Consider the following 19107-nt stretch of genomic DNA (forward strand, 5'->3'; position numbering starts at 1 on the left):
GTGCGACCGTACGGGCAAAAATCCGAGCTGGCCGGAGCAGGTTCACGAGGCCGCCGACACCGACGGGGAGAGGAAGGGGGGGGGGGGGGGGGGGGAGGGGGGGGGGGGGCGGTAAGGTGCACGCGCAGCAAACTGTGGCGTGGCGTTACAGTCCTAGTGTGAGAGATAATAAAAACGAGCGAATAACATATTAAATCTTGAACCGTCACTCTAGTCAACATTTCAACGGGATTGCGCGCACCGGAGGCCAGTTGCCGTTTTGCGATGGTTGACGGGGTTGCGCTTTTTTTTTTCTTCTTGCTGCTGCTTCTTTCTCTCCTGTGCGTTCGTTTGTGTTGTGTTCGGGGCGATGTACAATCCCCACTGCAAACCGGTAGTACGAAGCAAAGCCAACAGCACTGGCGCACACCGCACCATTTGGTGGATTCGCGAAAAACAGTCCGGCCTGCGTACGCACTATGGCGAGGGTTGGTGAGTCCACAGGGTGGAGAGAAAAAAAAATTGACATCACAACATAACTCTCTACAAGCACTCGCGGGCTTCTAGGTCTACTGAGGTGAGGCGGGAAAAAGGCACACCACACCGGGGGTGGGGGAGCGGAAGCGATAGCGGTGAGAAAAAAATAACGAACAGGAGCACCACCAACGGCACCCGGATCACACGCGCTGGTGCGGGAAAACAAGTGCAGCAAATATCAGTGCAGCAACGAAACAGGTTCGAAGAACGTCACAAACGTAAAAGCTAAATGCTTTTACACAGTTCTCGGTGAAGGGATTGACATCTTGCACAACGGGGAGAGGGAGGGGGGGAATTAAGAAAGGAGGGAACGGGTTTGGGGATGTGGCCCCAAAAGTTGCGTTTGACAATGCGCGAACCCTTTACTGCGGATGACCCTTAAGGTGTGTAGTAGACGAAACCGTCACACCTGCGCACTAGCGATAGTTCCCATTTGCATACTCATTAAGTGTCGCTTGTTTGCGTCTCGAGTGGTTTATCCCGGGGGGATGCAGTGCATGTCAGTGAGGCGCGATGGACAACACGCGGTAGGATATTGCCATCACATTCAGCATAAACTGACACCGGTGCGTGTCATGTGCTACTGAGTGTCTAATATCCGTTCCATATCTGCTGCTCTGCGGGATGTCTGCAGGGTACTTGCAGTGACTTTCTATTCTAGGTCAGACTCAGGTCAAACTTCCATGCGTTTAAGCGTTTGCAGAGTTCTTGAGCTTCAGTCGAGCTTCAAGCTCACAGGCAAAATTTTTAGTTTAGTGTCCGTTAGTGTCTGCACAGAATGAATTCCGACCTAAAAGATCAAAATCTAGAAGGTGCGAAGGATTCCAGATCTACTCTGTGACAGCCTAGTGTCAGTTAGGAAATCTCTGCACAGATTGAATTCCGATGTAAAATTTGTCTCTCATCGAAAGTGTTCAATAGTTTGATGCCATTTCTAGAACTTTTCCATGTTAAAGTGATATATGTAGAGGTAGATTTGAAAACTTCCGCCTTTCACAAGGTTTTTCCAGCTGAAATTAAATCTGTGCTCAGCTTTCTCAGCTCCAACGCTTGCTACGCTTTTTGTTTATTCGAAACGTAATCAAGTTAATATAGAATATGGAGGATTCTATATCTGACCCAATAAATTTCAATTTTGCTTGTAATAAAGCTAGAAATTGCTTAAACTGGAGTATTTAAACCGAACTCTAGTTAGCAAATTGGCAGATTAGTTGTGAAAGGTTTTATGTTTAGTTCAAGCTAAAAGCAACTATTTGCTCTGGACATATGGATCGTTGATTTTGTTGCAAACGGAAGGTGACTTCAATCCGCAAAGCGACGAACCCGGGGTTGGGCGGTATTCCCTGGCGACCACCGGTTGATTCAAGAGCTCATGAGCTGATAAATGGTTTTAACACGAAGACAAATTGCCTGCGTCGTGTCCTCGCACAGCCGACCAGACGGTGGTGGCTACTAGTTCCCAGCCTGATACCGAGGAGCTCCCCTCGGTATGCTGGTTACTCATCATCATCATCACCATGGTCATCATCATCACCGGCGTTGTATTTATCCGTTTTTGTTCCTCGCTTTACGTTCACGCATTTGCCCCCGCAAAGCCGTTAAAGGCCGTTTTTGGTCTTAAGCTTCGTGTTTTTTCCTCATTCAGCGTTTGTTTTGCTCCACCATTCTGCGACCATCCCCCCGGCTCCTTGTGGTCCCCTCCCTCCCGGTCCAAAAAAAGAAATAACGATTTTGCTATTATCTGGTTTTATATCTTTATAAATTAATTTTTATTTTATGACCGTTCATTTACATGCGGCACGATTCTGGCACCGGGAGGGGAAAACGATGAAACACGGAAAGATTACTCGCAATCGTCGAGAGGATGGTCCGGCTGGCGGAGGATGCTCAAACGACACGCAAATCATAAATATTTAAAGGGACTTCCATTCTACTAGTTGCGGCTAAACGAGCCGGCGCACAGCGCCAAGATGGGGCGCGATCGTTTAAAAAAAAATGGGGTGAAAATAAAATCGGGGAAAAACATTTCACTGCAATTTGGGCACCACCGGACGGGCTCTGAGATTGAAACATGCGACAGAGAAAGAATGCGATGGAGAAACCGTGCGTTCCGTGTGGGAGGTGAGTCCGAATTTCGGGACACTTCGTTGAACAGATTTCACTGTTGTCCCATTGATCGGCGATTACCCCGGAACGGGTTTTCCGTCAGCGATTTACGGCGTACGCGTCGGCGCTCCCATTCTCCCCCTTTTGCGACACGAGCAATACAACAAAGGTAACAAGATATTATTGTGTGTTAAGTTCGTTTAAATACTCGGCGGCCGGGCCGACCAACGCGGTTGTGATGTGTTGGCGTTTTGTTGCATTATGTTGACACGTTGTATTGTGATAAATGGCGGTGTGGGGTGGCTTCGGGGTTGGGTTCGGAGCGGAACAGAAATCCTCGTTTGTCAACTCGATCGATGGTCAATCTGTCATCCGACGAGGCTGACACACACGCACACACAAATGGCCTAACGTCCTATTTGTTATCGCGGGCTTCGCCTGGCGCGTCTGGCATCTGGTGCCGTGTGCCAGATCTACGCTTTTGTATCGCGTCCCTGCAGTTCGCTGGCCCGGTTCGAAAGGTTCACATAATTATCGGAAGTATTATTATGTTAAATCGCCATACGCCATACTTCTGTTGCTTTGCTCATTTTCGACCTGCGGCCGTAATGTGCGCTACGAGTGGTGGGTGTCATCCGTCAAATGGTGACAATATGTAGGGGTGTTCTCCCTTTTTATTTTCAGTTTCTTTTCTTCGCTCCAAAATAACGCTAGTGGTCCAGCAGCACGGTTGGTACCGCTATGGGCGAGATGGGCAAGAGATAGCTTTGGGACAAAGCTGACAAGATGTGAACACCCATCAGTGGGTAAAAACGTAAAAATTCCTGTCCCCTTTATGCGCGGGAATATGAAGGAAGAAAAAAAACACAGTGAACGAACGATTGGTAGGCGATTGGGTCCAATTAGCTAGCGCGATTGAATGCAGACAGGGGAAGGGGAAATGGTCAACAAAGGTGAGGGGAAGCAGGAGGACACCTTGTCAATAACAAGCATAATAAATAATCATACATTACGCTTTTGGATGGGTAATATTAGAACCGTTAGAAGAAGAAAAAACCACCCATCGTTACACGCTGATTGTCGCTCAAAATTTGAAAAGACTTCAATGCGACAGCTGCAACGAACCCGGCCCAAAAAAACATGTACGGTAAGACGCGGCGAACCGTTTTTGCATGTAAATTATCATTAATTTTCGTCAAACAGTGAAATTGAGGAACGAAAACCACCTTATCGTAGCAAATTGATGCCACTTACCTCGCACAATGTGCCGGAAAACCCGAGCGGGCAGATGCACTTGAAGTTGCCGATGAAATCTACGCATTCGCCACCGTTCCGGCAGGGAAAGTTGGCACACTCGTTAATGTCGGTGCTGCAGTCGCGACCTGAAAGAAAGATTAATACAGAACAATTTAATGTTGATTCCATTACTAGCTGATGCATTTGTGTAGATTTTAATCCTGCTTAACGTCTCGTTAAGCGGTGCTGACCGAGCGGTACTAGGTGAGATACGCTGTGGGCCAGCAGTACCGTGATGTTTCCCAGTTGCAGCCAATAGAAGCAGCAAGATGAAAATTTGTTTGAATGTAATGAACATATTTCATCGGCCTAAGTCCTTGGCATTCGGTCGTCTTTTCTTCGGTTCTCTTTTTCTGTTCACACTCCGTCCGAGCAATGGACGTTCCCCTCACAAACCGACGACTGCTGACTGCTCATCGTCACAATAAAAGCACACCCGTTTTCTTACACAATCCAGCCGGCAGTTTTTATCAGGTGCCGTGTTCCGTCCATCCGTTTGCCGGCGCGCAACGGATCGTTTTAATAGATGATATTTTAAAAAGCCCAAGATTAATCAAAAATATAAAAAGGCACGCTACTGGAATATGATTATTATCGTATTGTGGCGCGAGAAAAAAGCAGCCCTCCCCGCGTACGTAACCACCGTTTTGTGGCGAATTTGAATACAGCATCGTGGGTCCCTCGGTGGTCCGGCAAAAGGGTACAGGTTTATTAATATCTTTTCGCGCTCAACAGTTCGTTTCTCGGGATGTTTTATTTATTTATCTTTTTTTTTTGCTTCTCTCTGTTGCTACGGTTGTATTCATCCCTTTTCGTTATTCATCGCGCTTGGGGCTAAGCTGCGCGCGGTCCAGAGGGGGGCGCACGGAATGGATGTTAATTTGTCTTTACATTTATGAGAAATTGGAAGCATTATTATTTTTAAATACCTTTAAACGAACCACATTTGTTGGCGGGATGGAAAACGAAACGCGAACGCGCTTTACGCTGCAATTTGTTGGGATGTGGTAAACGCACCGCTCATTACCGATTGGAAACGATCGGATTAGAGGGGGTTGCATATTGGATGCAGTAGGAATGAAATTATCATTAGTAAGACATTATCGTGACTAACTTAATAGTTAATCGGTCCACTGAGGGAAAAAAAATGGATGAAGGAAGGAATGGCCGTGTATCATTTCCCACACGCAACGAACGCAAGACAATGCGAAGGAAGTCAAACGGATCGCTGCGTGAGCAGAGCAAATCCCGAGGAGAAATGATCAGCCGTACGATTGATCGTGGTTGCCCCGCATGTGACAGCCCGCAGTGTTTTCAATTTTGACAGACCGGCACCGGCATCGCAACAATTACGCTTCTAAATTGACAGCAGAAGCAGATCGGGGCGCATCCTGGCCCGCTAGGGAGCTACCGCATACTGTGCCCACCGGTGTCCCCCCCCCCCCCCCCCCCCCCCCCCCCCCGGTTATCGTGCTCCGCTCGCACAGCGGTACTCCAATCAACGGGCCCCGCCGAATGCCGCCCTTTAGCTGCCGGTTTGATTAATTGAAACTAGACGACAAGACGGTGAAGCCGCCGGTTTAGGTGCTCGTTCCGGAAAGGAATGGAATATATAAACAACAGATCACGCCACATACAAACAGGCGGACTGCCAAAAGCAGCAGGTGAGTAGTCAATTTTCTTTTCGGGGGGATGCACGAATTTCCCGCACAAATTAAGTCAAATCGGGCTGACCATGCACGATCGTCCGAGTGACGTACCGGCAATTGGGTGTGCTGTTGGACCGAATAGTCAAGCGGGTTCGTCGCTTGATCGTTTCGGATCCTGTCGGTAGCGCTTGATTGATGAATCATTGCACTTCCAGCTGTGTGCTACCCGTGGGTACGCTATTTGCCTGCTATGCGTGTTGTGGATGTGTCCGCGTGTAATCTCATTTAGTTTGTTTGTTTGGGAGCTAAGCATTATATGTTCAGCGTGCGCAGCAGCTTGGTAGTCGATCATAAATCATGAGCTCTTCCGGATGTGGGAGGGGTAGTGGGAGACAAATTGACTGACCGTGAGCCCTCACACTACCTGCTGCGGGACAAAATTCATTACCTGTGTATCCAACGGCGCAGGCGCAATGGTAATCGTTCACCAGATCGATGCAAGTGGCGCCATTTTTGCACTTGCCAACGCAGTCGTCCAGATTCTTGGCGCAGGTTGGTCCACCCCAACCTTCGAGGCAGGTGCACTGGAACGATCCGGGCAGGTTGCGGCATGATTCAGCATTGATGCAGGGCCCGAGTCCGGACGCCACGTTCGATTCGCACTCATCAACATCTATGCAGAAAGGGGAAGATGAATAAAAATGGTTGTTAGGCACCGCTCGTCTCCTAAATCGATTGGGTCAGGACGACCAGACGACCACTCACCGTTCTGGCAGGTGTCCCCGGTCCACTGTGGTGGACATTCGCAGCGAAACTTGCCGATAAGATCGATACAAGTGCCACCGTTTCGGCACGGTGCATCGGCACATTCGTCGATATCTGGAAGACAAGAGGAAGAAATTAAATTGCGCCGATACACGGTGTGCGCACAGCATGCGCTAATGAATGGTGGTGTAAATTAAGTGACCCTAACTGTCTCCACGGACTGCGCTATGATCGATCGAGACGATAAAATAGTACAATCAAGGCGGGAGCCACAACATGACCGTTATCTTTCGCTGTTATCTGGGGAGGGGATCGATCTGATGCAGGCAGGCTCGTCCGAAGGGAAGTCGTCCTCTTTCACAGGCTATGTCAAACGAAATCACACTGGCTGTATTATGACGTTTTGGGGTTGATGGGGTTGAGCGTGTACCGAGTTGATTGAACCTGAACTTCATCTCCCAGGGGTATGCTGCACTGCCGTTGATGGATTCATTCCGCCATACTGACCATTCGTGGAGGATGGTCATGATGTGGTAATTAGCTCAGCCCAAGAATGACCTCCAATCGATGAACGGGACTACACGATCTAGATCCCGGGCGACTTGGACGCCCGAGCAAGGATGCCCTATCAATCCTAACCGAACACGGATGCTGGGACTGACGTACGTGCCAAAAGCACGGACCTCGGAATATCTCCGAATCTTGAGGGGCGAAGGAGAGCTGAAGAATTTATCTCTAACGAAAGCAAATGGCGGCCGGATGTCAGATGTCAAGTGGCGTTGCTTTGTTTTGGGTTTGATTGGGCAAGAATTCCAATCCCCGTGCTGGCCAACTCCGGGCACCGCGGAGTGGCACAGTCTTGGGTTTCGGGGGGTTTTCCTCGCGCGTTTTTTTGATGGATGATTAATTGGGCGCTCGTACATCTTGACGGCACGTCCGCTGGTGTTTGTGTTTATTTTATTTTGCATGTTTTTCTTCTGGTTTTTTTTGCCCTGTTTCGTTTTGCTTCTCGATGCGATGCGGTGGAAGCGGCTGTCAGCTTGCAGAAGTTTTGTGTCAGGGGCAGAAAATCAAAGCAGTAGTAAAGTGCCCTCGGAGCCCTGAATGGATCGGCAATGTTTCCATGGCTTCACTCCCTGTTTTTCGTTATGGGACGTCACAGCGATGTGTGGGGGTGTTTGGGTGTGTGTGCGAGAATGGCACGAATGGGAGTTTATGCTGTTGTTGCTCTGCGTTTCCTAACCACAGAACAATTTCTGCCCGAAGGAGGATGATTGCGCTACAAATCGTCGGCTGATGTGCGCGGGATGCAAACAAGCTGCACCGGGTGCAAACCCATGCCGAGATCGCAAGATCTTACGCTTGCTGCAGAAAGCAAGAGAGGAACCGCAAAACCGCACCCGTGTAGCGCCTTGAGCGAAAGGTATCGGTTTGGCTTTTAAATGTGCCGTTTTTTTGTCTGTGGCTGTTGCTCCCCTTCGCAGCGACGATTCTTGGCGGCTGTGGCGGCCACCAATTGGTCTTTGCGGTTGTTGGTAACGAGATTGATTCAATCAGCATAAATACACACAAGTTCCCTTCGGTTGGCTGCACACGCGGACTCTCGCTGTGTGGCTTTAAACCATGCATCCGAGTGTGTTGCATCGGGGAAATTACAATTTATTTTCTAGCAGTTCAACCCTCTAGAATCGATGCCCGGAGCTGGTGCGGAAAGCGCCACGCAGCCATCGGTGGCATCTCGTTACGGCACCTTCGTTTGTGTCGCGCACCGTCGTTGGTGGCGAAGATGCTACAAACACACGGACGGCCAACATCCTTGCGACTTTTCCCAAGCACCCAATCGGCCGCATTAACCGTCCATCCCGCGCCGAACCCGGGCGACAAACTTGCACCAGTCATTTATTCAAATTAAAAAATATTTACAATTCAATGGGAAATAAATACACACGTTCTCCCGGGGGCCCGGGCTGATATCGATAGGTCTGCGTTGAGAAATCCTTCTCGCCTATTCCCGGCCGCAATGGAATTGTTGGGTGCCCTGTCTGCGATTGGTTTAATTTGGAATCGTTGTTGGCTCGCGTATACGACTTGCAACTGCATGTCGAACAGGCGAACTCTTTGGGCGTTCGTTAGCTACCGGTATTTTTCCTGTCGTATCGTAGTGTCGTTGCATTCAATAGCGACGATACGGAACAAATCTGAGTAGAAAACATGATACACAAGCATCGGTATGCAAACGCTCACACGTAGCTGCGCCGCCATAGATCCATCCGGCCGGGCAGATGGTAACGGTGTTGTTATGCTATTTGTACAACGATTAGGAGCGTGGACCACGGATCGTGCCGTTTTAGTGGAAGATTTATGCTCTCCCGGTGCGGACCAGTTCAGAGAACTGTCGCACTTCGGCAGCATAGTAGTCTGCTCGCGCGCGTACCCTTCGAAAGAACGATAAATTCACGCAACAATTATGGGGAACGGTTTTTGCAGGATGTTGTCACCCGACAACTGACACGGTGCGAAAACAAGAAGCCACAGATAATGACCGCACGCTCCGTCTGTGGCGTTTGCCGCCACAAAGCAGCGCCACAATTATCGTCATAATTGATCGACGAGTGGAGTGATCGCGCTACCGCTAAACGATCGATCTTGTTAGCGTGTGCACGTTTTGTCGGAAATTTGGGATGCTTGGGACGCTTGGGGCAGCATGTTGATGGTTGGTTGTTGTTCAGAGGACGCTGTCCTTCGTTGCTGCTTCATCATTATACACATTTTTATTTGGAGCACCCGCAGCGCTGACTCGGGCGCTGAATATCGTCGAAATTATGCAGAAAACGGCACCGATTTGCACCGTTTTCTTAACGCGCCCCTCATTTCATAAATCCGTCATTTCGCTTGATCATGATTGGTTTTTAATAATGTTGGGCGTTTTTTTAAATTTTCACCTGCGACGCACTGTGGCGACGACGATGCGATCGATGAGTGGTGCAATAAATAATACATTTAATGCGACCATGATGAAGTCTTCACAGCTCCGGATCGGAGTTCTGGCGCGGAAATATGTAAATATGGGGCCACAGTGTGGTGTCGCGTTCACGCGGAAGCGTGCTGTTTGATGATCAGAGCGCGCGCACACTCACACAAAAGAAGTAAATATGAAGCAAAGGCACCATCCCGAAACCCCAAAAAAAAAAACTATCCTCCTCGGCAGAAGGAAGTGAAGCGTTTGGCTATGGACTGATGTGTCCGCGACGAATGCTGATTGGATCTTTTCCGGTCTTGCCTGTTCTACGCTCACGTGTGTGTGCTTTTTGGGTGGTTCGTTTCATTAATGAAACGAAAATCAACGGCACTTTTCATGGTCGCGTTAGTTGCGCTTTGCAAGAAAAATCTAGCCCAAAAGTAACCAAAAATTGCTCTCATTTGCCGAGTGCTTCTCGGGCCTTCTCCCGCTTCCTCAATGTGGCCGTGAAATTGCTAATAAATCTACGTTCGGTGATCGATGCTCCGGGCATGCTAGTTTACCATAGAACGGGGCCGCGTGTGTCGAACGGATTATCCGTCCACCGTCCCGCGCGAGGGAAGTTTTTAATGTTTAAATAATAAGTTGTGCCTTTATACGTGCGGTCGAAGGGTGTTGGTGTTGGAAGGAGCAACCCAAAAGAGGGATTCCTTTTCTTTGTCGACAGAATCCTATCCTAGTTCAGCGTTATGTGTACAGCATTTAGAATGGGACAATAGGCAACGGAGAAATAGAGAGAGCGTAAAACTCATGAATACAATAATTTAGAATAATTAGCGTACAGTTAGATTTTCGACGCGTTCGAGTTCCTTCGCTTTTTCGACCGAACCTCTGAACCATGCTAGAATTAGGAATCTTCTCAAAAAAGCACGCTCAAAATCACATCGTAATGGAGCGAAATAGCTGACACGGTGGTACCCAACGTCCTTCGTTAGCTATCGTGACTGGTATTATTGAGCACTGGCCAGGAACCACTACAATCCAAAAGCTGGCAAGTTCAACCACCAAAAAGAAACAACATTGCGCAAGAGGAGTCTAAAAGCACGGAGAAGATAAGCGCCTGATGTCGAAATGCTGGAGTCTTCAAATTTGTCAGTTGTGTGATTAATGGATGAAATTTGAAATTGAAATGAAACGTAACGAAGCGCGGAAAGGGGCTGCTTCGAGTGGATCCTGCGAAGGGAGACCTCGTGTTCCCATCGGTAGTACGCAGCGGCTGAAATAGACAGGAGGACAAAACGGGTTCGAACTTACTTATCTCGCAGGTCGGGCCGGTCCATCCGGGTGCGCAGGTACAGACGAAATCTTTCATCGGCTGTGGACCACTGGACGACGATGCAGGAAGTCCGCCGGATACCGCAGACGATCCCGATTTCGGTTGATCGCTAGACTCCGCAGAACCGGAACCGGCACCAGCTGTGTTGGGCCCGGTGCCGCTACCGGCCACACTCCGACCGAATGGTTTCCCCATCGAGCTCATGCCACGCATACCACGGACAACGATGGACGCTACCGTGGAGGAGGCGACCGTTGGCGGTTTGTCGCTTCCTGTCAGTGTGCAAGTGCCGCCATTTTTGCACGGCTGTGGCGCACACGGATGTTCAACGATTTCGCACCGTGTGCCCGAAAGTCCTTCCGCGCAGGTACACCGGTACTGGTCCGGGGCAGTGTTTTCGCACGTACCACCGTGCATGCACGGTTCGTGCGTGCCGCAGTAGTTGAGATCTAAGAGAAGGAGAAGTAAATAAGTAAAAAAAGTTTATTACAGTCAACATGAAGTTTATTTAATGCAAACATGGAAACAGCAGATTAATGGGACAACTATCAACTAGGCGTAGAGAAAGGTATAATATACTCACAAAATAAAGGTTTTATACTGTCACAGATCTTAAGTCTTGTATATCTTCTAGCATAAGAAAATCACTAAGCTCGTAAGCTAGAGCTGGCAATTTTGAATTAATTATAAGATACTTCAGACATTTAAAGATTTCATTGGAATTCTTGCCCTGCAACTTCGTTATCTATAGGAAAATTTATTAGAACTTACACACCAGAAGTTCCTGAGAATTCTACGTCTACGAACAGACAACAAAGTTAATATTTAGGTCATGCTGATTGTACATCAACCTCGTCTATATTCCTCAAGGAATTCTTGAGTTTTTTTTTAACATGAAACAAAACTGCGTAAATGAACATGTACGCATTATGAGGACAGTTGGTATTGCGCGAGGAAGTGGTAACAGTTGTCCATAATCGATCCGGACACTTGTTGGATTTTCATTTTCCTCCCGAAGTGCGATCGTGTGCGCACACTTCGCCTGCGCCTCATAACCAAACAACAACACTCAAGAACACACGCGCGTGCGTGTAGCTTTGCAACCTGTGCGTTAATCGTGCGCCAGATGAGGGCGAACACGGGCGTTAAAGTGTTTTCGCTCGCGGCACATCGGCCGCAGATTTTTCCCTCGCCGGCACACGCCACAACTGCAAACTGCAAGGAGGGCTCTCGAAAAGGGGTTCCACGACCCTCGCTGCACCGCATATGTTAATCGCGTCGGGCAATTATGATGGCACATGAATAGGGATGTAATTGATCGCAATTACTCGTGGTAGGGTGACCGACGGCGTGATGGCAACTGTTCGTTGTTGATCAAAACCATAACTACCGCCGGTTTTACAAGTGTTCGGAAGTGGATAAAAAAAACACCCCTTCCTTTCTGTCCTCGTGCCCATCCCTTTCGTCCCCTCACTGATTGATCGATTTGGCGGTGGGACCCTTTTATTTGTTTTATTCGCTGTTCTTTATCGTCCGTCAGAACGGTAAGTCAACTTCCGTGTTTTAGTGCTCTACTGTTTCCCTCCCAGGGGGAAAATAGACAAAACAAACCCGGAATACGGTGCCACAGTTCCGCCAATGGAACCGGAAAAAGGGGGAAAATGCGGTGCACACTTGCCTTACGGTGGTACATATATTTCAGGGACCCTTTTTTTTTGAAGACCCATCCTACCGCTGTCTGTGGAAGTTCGTAAGGAACACACGGGGCTGATTTATGGGATTTGTCATCGCGAACTCATCCCTTTCCTGAATTTTCGGCACACACAAAAAAAAAACAAACCACAGAATGTCTCGTTTTCCGGTCATCCGGTTTCTGTTACGGGGGTGCCTTTAGTTTCCCGATTTGATTTCATCGCGACCGCTATTGGATTTCAACGGGCGAGTGCTACTACGAAAGGATCGCGCTTCGATGGTTAAATCGATGACCTATAATATCCTGTTTCGATGGGGGGTGCGCCCTTCAGCCAGTAAGTTAAATGTAAAATTGCACTCGAAGTCACATACATTAGCGAGTCAAGCGTGTATCGTAAATTGACTCGCGTGTGTGTTTGTGTGTGGCATCGACTCATTCGGCCGTGGCTGTCTGCTATGTGTGTTGGCTTCTGGCAACGAGGGCGAACTTTTTTGGAGTTTCCATTTTTCCCCATCCAAACATGCCAGACGAAAACGTTTTAGGGCAATATCGTATCGCCAAGCGATAAGATTAAACAATAAAAATTAAATTTTCAACTTAATTAGGTTTTTTTTGCGTTCCCTTCCCTCCCGAGAGGGCTTTTTCCATTCCCACCGTAGCGGGACGAGTCGGCCGTTCGGTATTATCGGGTTCCCATTTACGTTGGTTCAGATTGTGCGTACGGATAGTGTGCATGCGTGCATTCGATTTTACGTTGGAAACCACAAAAAAAGGCGCATCCGAATGGCGGGACGAGCGAAATGGAGAGTTAAAAGAAGGAAAATTTATTATTAATCGATTAATTAAAAGTAATGGCGACCGTGGCCTTCTGATACCGGGCACGAAAATCCATCGATTACATGGTTTCTTAGTGTGTGTGCGTGTTGGTTATAATTCAAACGAAGTTTGGGAGCTTTTTTGGGTGTTGTATTTTTTTGGTGTTGCTTGTTGCTTAATCGTGCACGCGAAGGGTTGGTTTTACAAAAGACGCTTGTAAAGGCGCTTTAATACCTTGCGTGTGGCATCACGTTATGCTTTCTCCCGTAGTTTCGCCATTTTGTTGTCCGGCTCTTGCGATCGAGGAACGGTCGGGCCCGGGGTAATTACCCCAGAAATGATCGGTATTTAATTACCGAAGCGAGCGGATCTTGCACCGTGCGGTCGTGTGGTAGACATACGATCGAAATCGATTTCATTTTTCATCTAAATGAGCTTGCATTAGGCCGCGGTGGGATCGGTGCGTTAGCAGTGCCGTATTGCCTCGACCGCACGATGCAACCAAAATGCCGGCAAAGGATGCGGGTTAGGGAATAAGGGTTTTTTCGACTGCATGTACACGCACGCGGTCACGCGCACAGGTGGGTACGTGCGCCACCGGGGCGAAAGTAAACCGGATGCTTCGATGAAAATCCGGAAGTGGTTTAGTTGGATTTGCCCCGATCGAAACTTACCTTGATCGCAGAGGATTCCACCCCAGTTCGTATCACAGATGCACTGCCATGCACTTCCGTTGCAGTAGCCGTGCCGGCAGCCCGGGTACACCATGCACTCGTTACACAGCGGACCACGCCATCCGGGGCGGCATCTGTAAAGGAAAACGATGAGAAATGAGAGACATTTTTAGAATTGATAACGTTTAAGCGCGAAGCGTGCATGAGAAACGAAAGGACAGCAACTAACAAACAAAAAAAAGATGCATTCCAATACCTGTAGGAAATGTAACGCACAGACAAAGCAGACAATCATCGATCAAAAGGAGCCGTTTCGAGAGTAATTATTCAACGTGAGCCTTTTAGTGAAACCCTTCAATTACTCGCACCGCAAGACGTGGTGCCGCGCAAGTGACAAAAGCGTGCTTTTTGCTGTTGTGTCTTTTCTTAACCGACAATATCCACAAAAAAGAAATGCTACGCACAAAACAATTGCGTGAAGTTCGGTTTGGAGAAAAGGTCCCATTGCCACTCTTCAAGAGCTGCTACCCCGAACCCGAACACTTTCCTGTAAAGCACCCCCGAAAATTCCAAAATGCCCATATGAAGGTAATCGATAGGGTAATGCTTTTTCGGTAATAAACGATCGCCGGCTGCTGCAGGTCACTTCCACCGCTGGGTCGCGCTGGATCGTTAGGTCACCGGTCAGCTCAAGCACAACCGGGTCGGGTGGCATTTTGGGAGTTTTTTTGTTGTGTTGCTTTTGTTTACGGTTAAATACGTTAAAGTACGCCAAGTGCCCGTCGATGGTACCCTTTTGTGGCGGCGGTGTTTGTGGTGTTTAACAATTAGCACGCACCGGCCAGTTGGGGGCAACTGGCTGTCGATGAGCGCGAAGCATCGCCGCTTGAAGAGTTCATCAAGATGGGAGGGAAAGAAAAAAAAAAACGCCAACTTGGACAATGCGAGAGGGCTGCGAAGAAAGTTAGGCCAAGTGTTGGGATGGGTGCAATGTAAATTATGTAGCTACTTAAGGGAAATACGCACCGGTAACGAGGGACAAAACGAGGTTTCACTTTTTTTGGAGAACTTATAATAGGTAGAAGAAATCAATCGCTGATTCATTTCGTCAGTAATGCTCGCAACGCTCCCCACTGCGCATGGTGACAAACTATCCGAAAATGTGATCGATCCATCGATAAGGATCGATCTCTGTCCTCACAATGATGAACGATGGCCTTTTCATGAGATCATTAAATAAAAGGCTTCGCTGCCGAAAAAAAAACAACAACCGTGCGCGCAGTCGATCGAAGGCAAAGATTGCGACCAGCGAGAATGAAGCGGGGCCCACCATCGTCGATTTGCAGTTGCCTTGAGTTTATGGTTGCTTTATCTTTTTGGGATAAAACAAAGAAGGAGCAAGCAGGGGGTGAAAAAAAAGTCCAAGCAGCGACTCATCCACCGTGCGTTCACAGATTACCCCCGGGGTCTGGTCAGAGCGTGTGGTGGGAAACAAAAAAATACGCAATGACAGTAATCGGGACGTGATTTAGGCACTGATGTTCTCGACCGGCTTACGGTTAGCGATATTTGTGCCAGACGGGAGAGAGAGCGAATGGGTCGGCGGGTGTGCTATGCTTCTGTTTGTTTATCGTTTCAAACCCCGCGCTGATGTTACCAGCTTGGTTTGGGGGGTGGAGGTTCCTCCACCAAACGCCAAAATCTAACACCGGGCCGCTTCATAAAGCAAAGAAGTGTTTTGTTTGATGTTGGACGAGGCAGCGCTCTTTAACAAACACTCACACACCGCGAGCTGGGGACGGTTTTTGGAAGCAAACAGACGGACAGGTCCAACCACAAAAAAAAAAATGATGACCGTGAGGACACGGTGGAAAAAAAGCAGTCGGAAAAAGAATACACACTGCACTAAACCGAGATGATCCCACCGCTACCATCTGCCCGGTTATGCGGAACGGATTTTGGGGTTGTTTTAACTCTCCTCCGCTCTCGTCTGTGCCCGCCAGCCGTTCATTTAGTCTCGGGCTTAACGAGGTTCAAACGAATGAGTCAAACTATCTATATTCAGAAGCGAGAGGACCGTGGGGTTGCGAAGTGCCTGCTGTTGTTGTGCGGTAAATAAAATGTCCACCTTCGAAGACCGGTACCGGCGTTAGTTTTGTCTCCTGGGTAAAGTATTTGAATATCTTTCTTTCGGTTTTTTTTCGAACGTTTCGGAACCACTTCTTAGCCGATCGTTCCGACATTCCGGCAGTGCTTTGGCGGCTGCATTCGCGCACGTTAATTAATAACGCTCGCGAAGGTATTGTTTCCCGCGCGTCAGGAAACCCCGATGCCGCGAGTGGCATTTATTTGCAGCAAAACGAGTGCTCATTGCCATTGGTACAAATGTCGGAATGTTGGAAATAGGGGTGAGTAAGGACGTATGTAAATGACGAGTCCTGGAACGGGTCTCGTTAGTTCGTCCATTCGATAAAGCGAAGCAAACAGAGCCGTGTCTGGCTATTTGAAGAATGTATCGATCGTGCGATGCGTTCGGATCTGTCCTAATGGGTAGAGCGGGGAGGATGATCTGATTCGCAAGATCTACAAATCCCTGCCGCGAATAGCATTCCTTGCTCCGTGAGAATGAGCCATGCCGTTGTTTGGAGTTCGGCGCAACACCACGAATGGAAAACCGAATTCGGGCCCAGTTTCCACGACCGTTTGATTTTGTCCGCCGCTGTCAAAATACTATCGGGGATTGCATGCCTGAACATGGTGCGGTTTGTGCCCGGTACGGTTCCCGATCGATCCCGATCATCAAATCCTGACCTCCCTTCCCTTTATCGAGCGAACGTATCCAATTACAACCGTTCGAGTCCGCATTGCAGCACGACATTATACAACGTACCGGCGGCGAGCAGAGAGCGACTGGGTACATGAGTTCGCACGATCAAAAGCATCGATGGGGCGTTGAAGTGGAAATGTCCAGTTAAGCTCTCCATCTGAACAAGCTGCTTCCGAAGTGCACCGCTAGACGGCGCCACCGGCGTCGATCAGGAACGAACCGACGGGCGGCGTTGATGGGGTTATGTTTTAGCCGATATGAAGCGGCACCCCTTTGCTGGCCGCTGACAGTCCCAAAAAAAAAAAACAATTACTCCACCAAGAGAGCCCCCTCCGGGTGGCGGGTCCCTTTGAGTGTGAAGGAATCGGGTTACACAATGTTGACCAGGGTGTGGGGAAGCGAACTGATGTGTACCTTAGGAACAAAAAAAAAAGATGCCAGTACAAATAACGTTCATGCGGCCCGGTGGTGGACAATCAATTACAAACATGGATCCCCATTATGCTTCAGCACTTTCTGGAGGCTCGGGACGACCCGACCCGACCGCAGCGCGTAAAATGATACCTGCGTTTCGGGTGTTTTATGATTTATGTGCCCACGGAAATGGAAGCCCCCAATCGTTTCTGGGCGAGTGCGTCGATCAACGCTAACCCGACCGACTGACCGAAAGATAACAATGCTTCCCATTTTTTGTTTGGTTTTGTTTTCACCCCTCTGTTGGGGTTGGTTTTGGCGGAAAGGGGGAGGTTTTTTTTTGAGGGGTGGGAAGCGTTGTGTTCCCGCCGTCCCGGGCTCGATGTTGAAATCGAAACTTTTAAAGCGCCCGGCTGCGGTGCTCGGCGTGAGCGTGCGAGTGCTGTTTAGCGTCTCGTAAAGCATACGCTTTGAAGGTGTTGCGAAAAGTCACAACTTGGGATATTTTCTTCTGGTGATTCTTCGCGGAACCCCCGGGTGCCCCGTAGCCTTACGGTTTTTCGAAGGTAGGCTCGAAACTTAATATAGAGGTGCAACTTGCTATTTGCTAGACAATCCCGGGCAGCCTCCACCGTACCGTTCGGGGCTGGCAACCACGCTCCGCTTTGTTTTGAGGACAAACCGTTTTGTTCTGCTGGCTTGAGGCTTGATGCTGCCGCGTAACAAACAACAAATCGTAGAGCCTACACGGAGCCAGGAAACACCATGGGTTGTTCACTCCGTCACGTCACATATCGTTACGATTTACATCATCCTTCGACAAGACAGGAGACATGGGTCCCGATCGCCCCGTACCTGCAGCTCCGGACGCCGCCGCCTCTTCGCCGATCACGATCTTCCCGCGGGGTTTGGTTTGGACCCGATGTCTAATCTGCATGTCTACTCTCGCGATGGATGGTGCACCGAAACAGACGATCGTGTACGGTTGATGGAGACGGTGACACACTCGCGCGCCCGGTGATGGGCCCGATGCCAGCCACGGTTTCAACCGTGTTCACCGTGATCGCGACATCCGGGGTTGCGGGATCGTTCGCGCGGGTACGGGCACGATCACGGCTTCCTTTGCGCGAAATCGCGTCGATGCGCGGGCGTTCTTAGATTTATTGCAGAATTAAAACTTTCAAACAATGTTCCGCTTGTTCAATTATGTATGATTAAGCGCTTATTTATTTGTTATTAATTTTCCCTGCCTGCTCGTGGAGGTGCACATGGCTTTCTTTGCTTGCCCGTTGCTTGCCGTTGCCGAGTGGCGGTACATATTCATGGGAAGCAAATTGTCACACGTGTTTCGTCGTATGGCGAAGGAAAAAAAGGATTATTCCCGACGAGGGTGGAAATGATCACAACATGATCGAGATCATCGTAAACACTCCCCCAACCTGGGTGGTTTCACAACACGAGTGTGTGTGTGTCCTACTATATTTGTCTAGCTCTCGGGGGGCACATGTGTCCCCTTCTTCACGGTGGCTTAGGTGTTATTGTTCCGCGACCACATTTGTCCGGTGGCCCGAATCGGAATATTGCGCTCGTTTATTAGTTAGTGCCTTGTGCTGGTGACATCCTTTCCCTGATGACAACGCGATAAAATGGTGAATTTATTTTACAATTGTCCTGCCGCTCAAGGCGCGCGCGGAGGCTCCCCACCAAGTGCGGCCGGAACACCATCGGGGCACGGGATGGCGCAGCACGGTGGGGCACGGCGTGGGTTATTGTTTTCGGAAACGGAATGCACAACACACCATCGGCACGAAGATTTATAGCACGTTGCATAACAATGCTATCAATCAAACCCGTTTTCCCACTAAGGGAAGCCAACAAAATTACACGGTGCCGGGGGCCGAAGCTAGAAGGGCTTGCAGTATTGGCGGTTAGGGGTCATAGCAGCAAGGCGAAACAAAACGGCGGCAAATCACTACGCCTTAACCTCCGTAACCGTAGGTTTGGCGAGCTATATTAGCGAGTTGCCCCGAACCCAGGCCGGCCAGTGTTGCACAAT

At 49.0% G+C, this 19107-nt stretch overlaps 1 protein-coding gene across 1 annotated transcript in view; it reads right to left on the reverse strand.

The window, feature by feature from the left end:
* Nucleotides 1–19107, reverse strand: part of LOC128310611 (protein serrate) — a 103081-nt gene that overhangs the window by 15644 nt on the left and 68330 nt on the right. The window contains exons 8-12 of the mRNA XM_053047295.1: nucleotides 13811–13944; nucleotides 10606–11076; nucleotides 6333–6446; nucleotides 6016–6240; nucleotides 3877–4004 (exon numbers count right to left, since the gene is read on the reverse strand). Of these exons, the coding sequence (XP_052903255.1) occupies nucleotides 3877–4004; nucleotides 6016–6240; nucleotides 6333–6446; nucleotides 10606–11076; nucleotides 13811–13944 (1072 nt within the window). The remainder of the gene's footprint in view (nucleotides 1–3876; nucleotides 4005–6015; nucleotides 6241–6332; nucleotides 6447–10605; nucleotides 11077–13810; nucleotides 13945–19107) is intronic.

The sequence above is a fragment of the Anopheles moucheti genome, chromosome 2 (assembly GCF_943734755.1).
Source record: "Anopheles moucheti chromosome 2, idAnoMoucSN_F20_07, whole genome shotgun sequence".
NCBI lineage: Eukaryota > Metazoa > Arthropoda > Insecta > Diptera > Culicidae > Anopheles > Anopheles moucheti.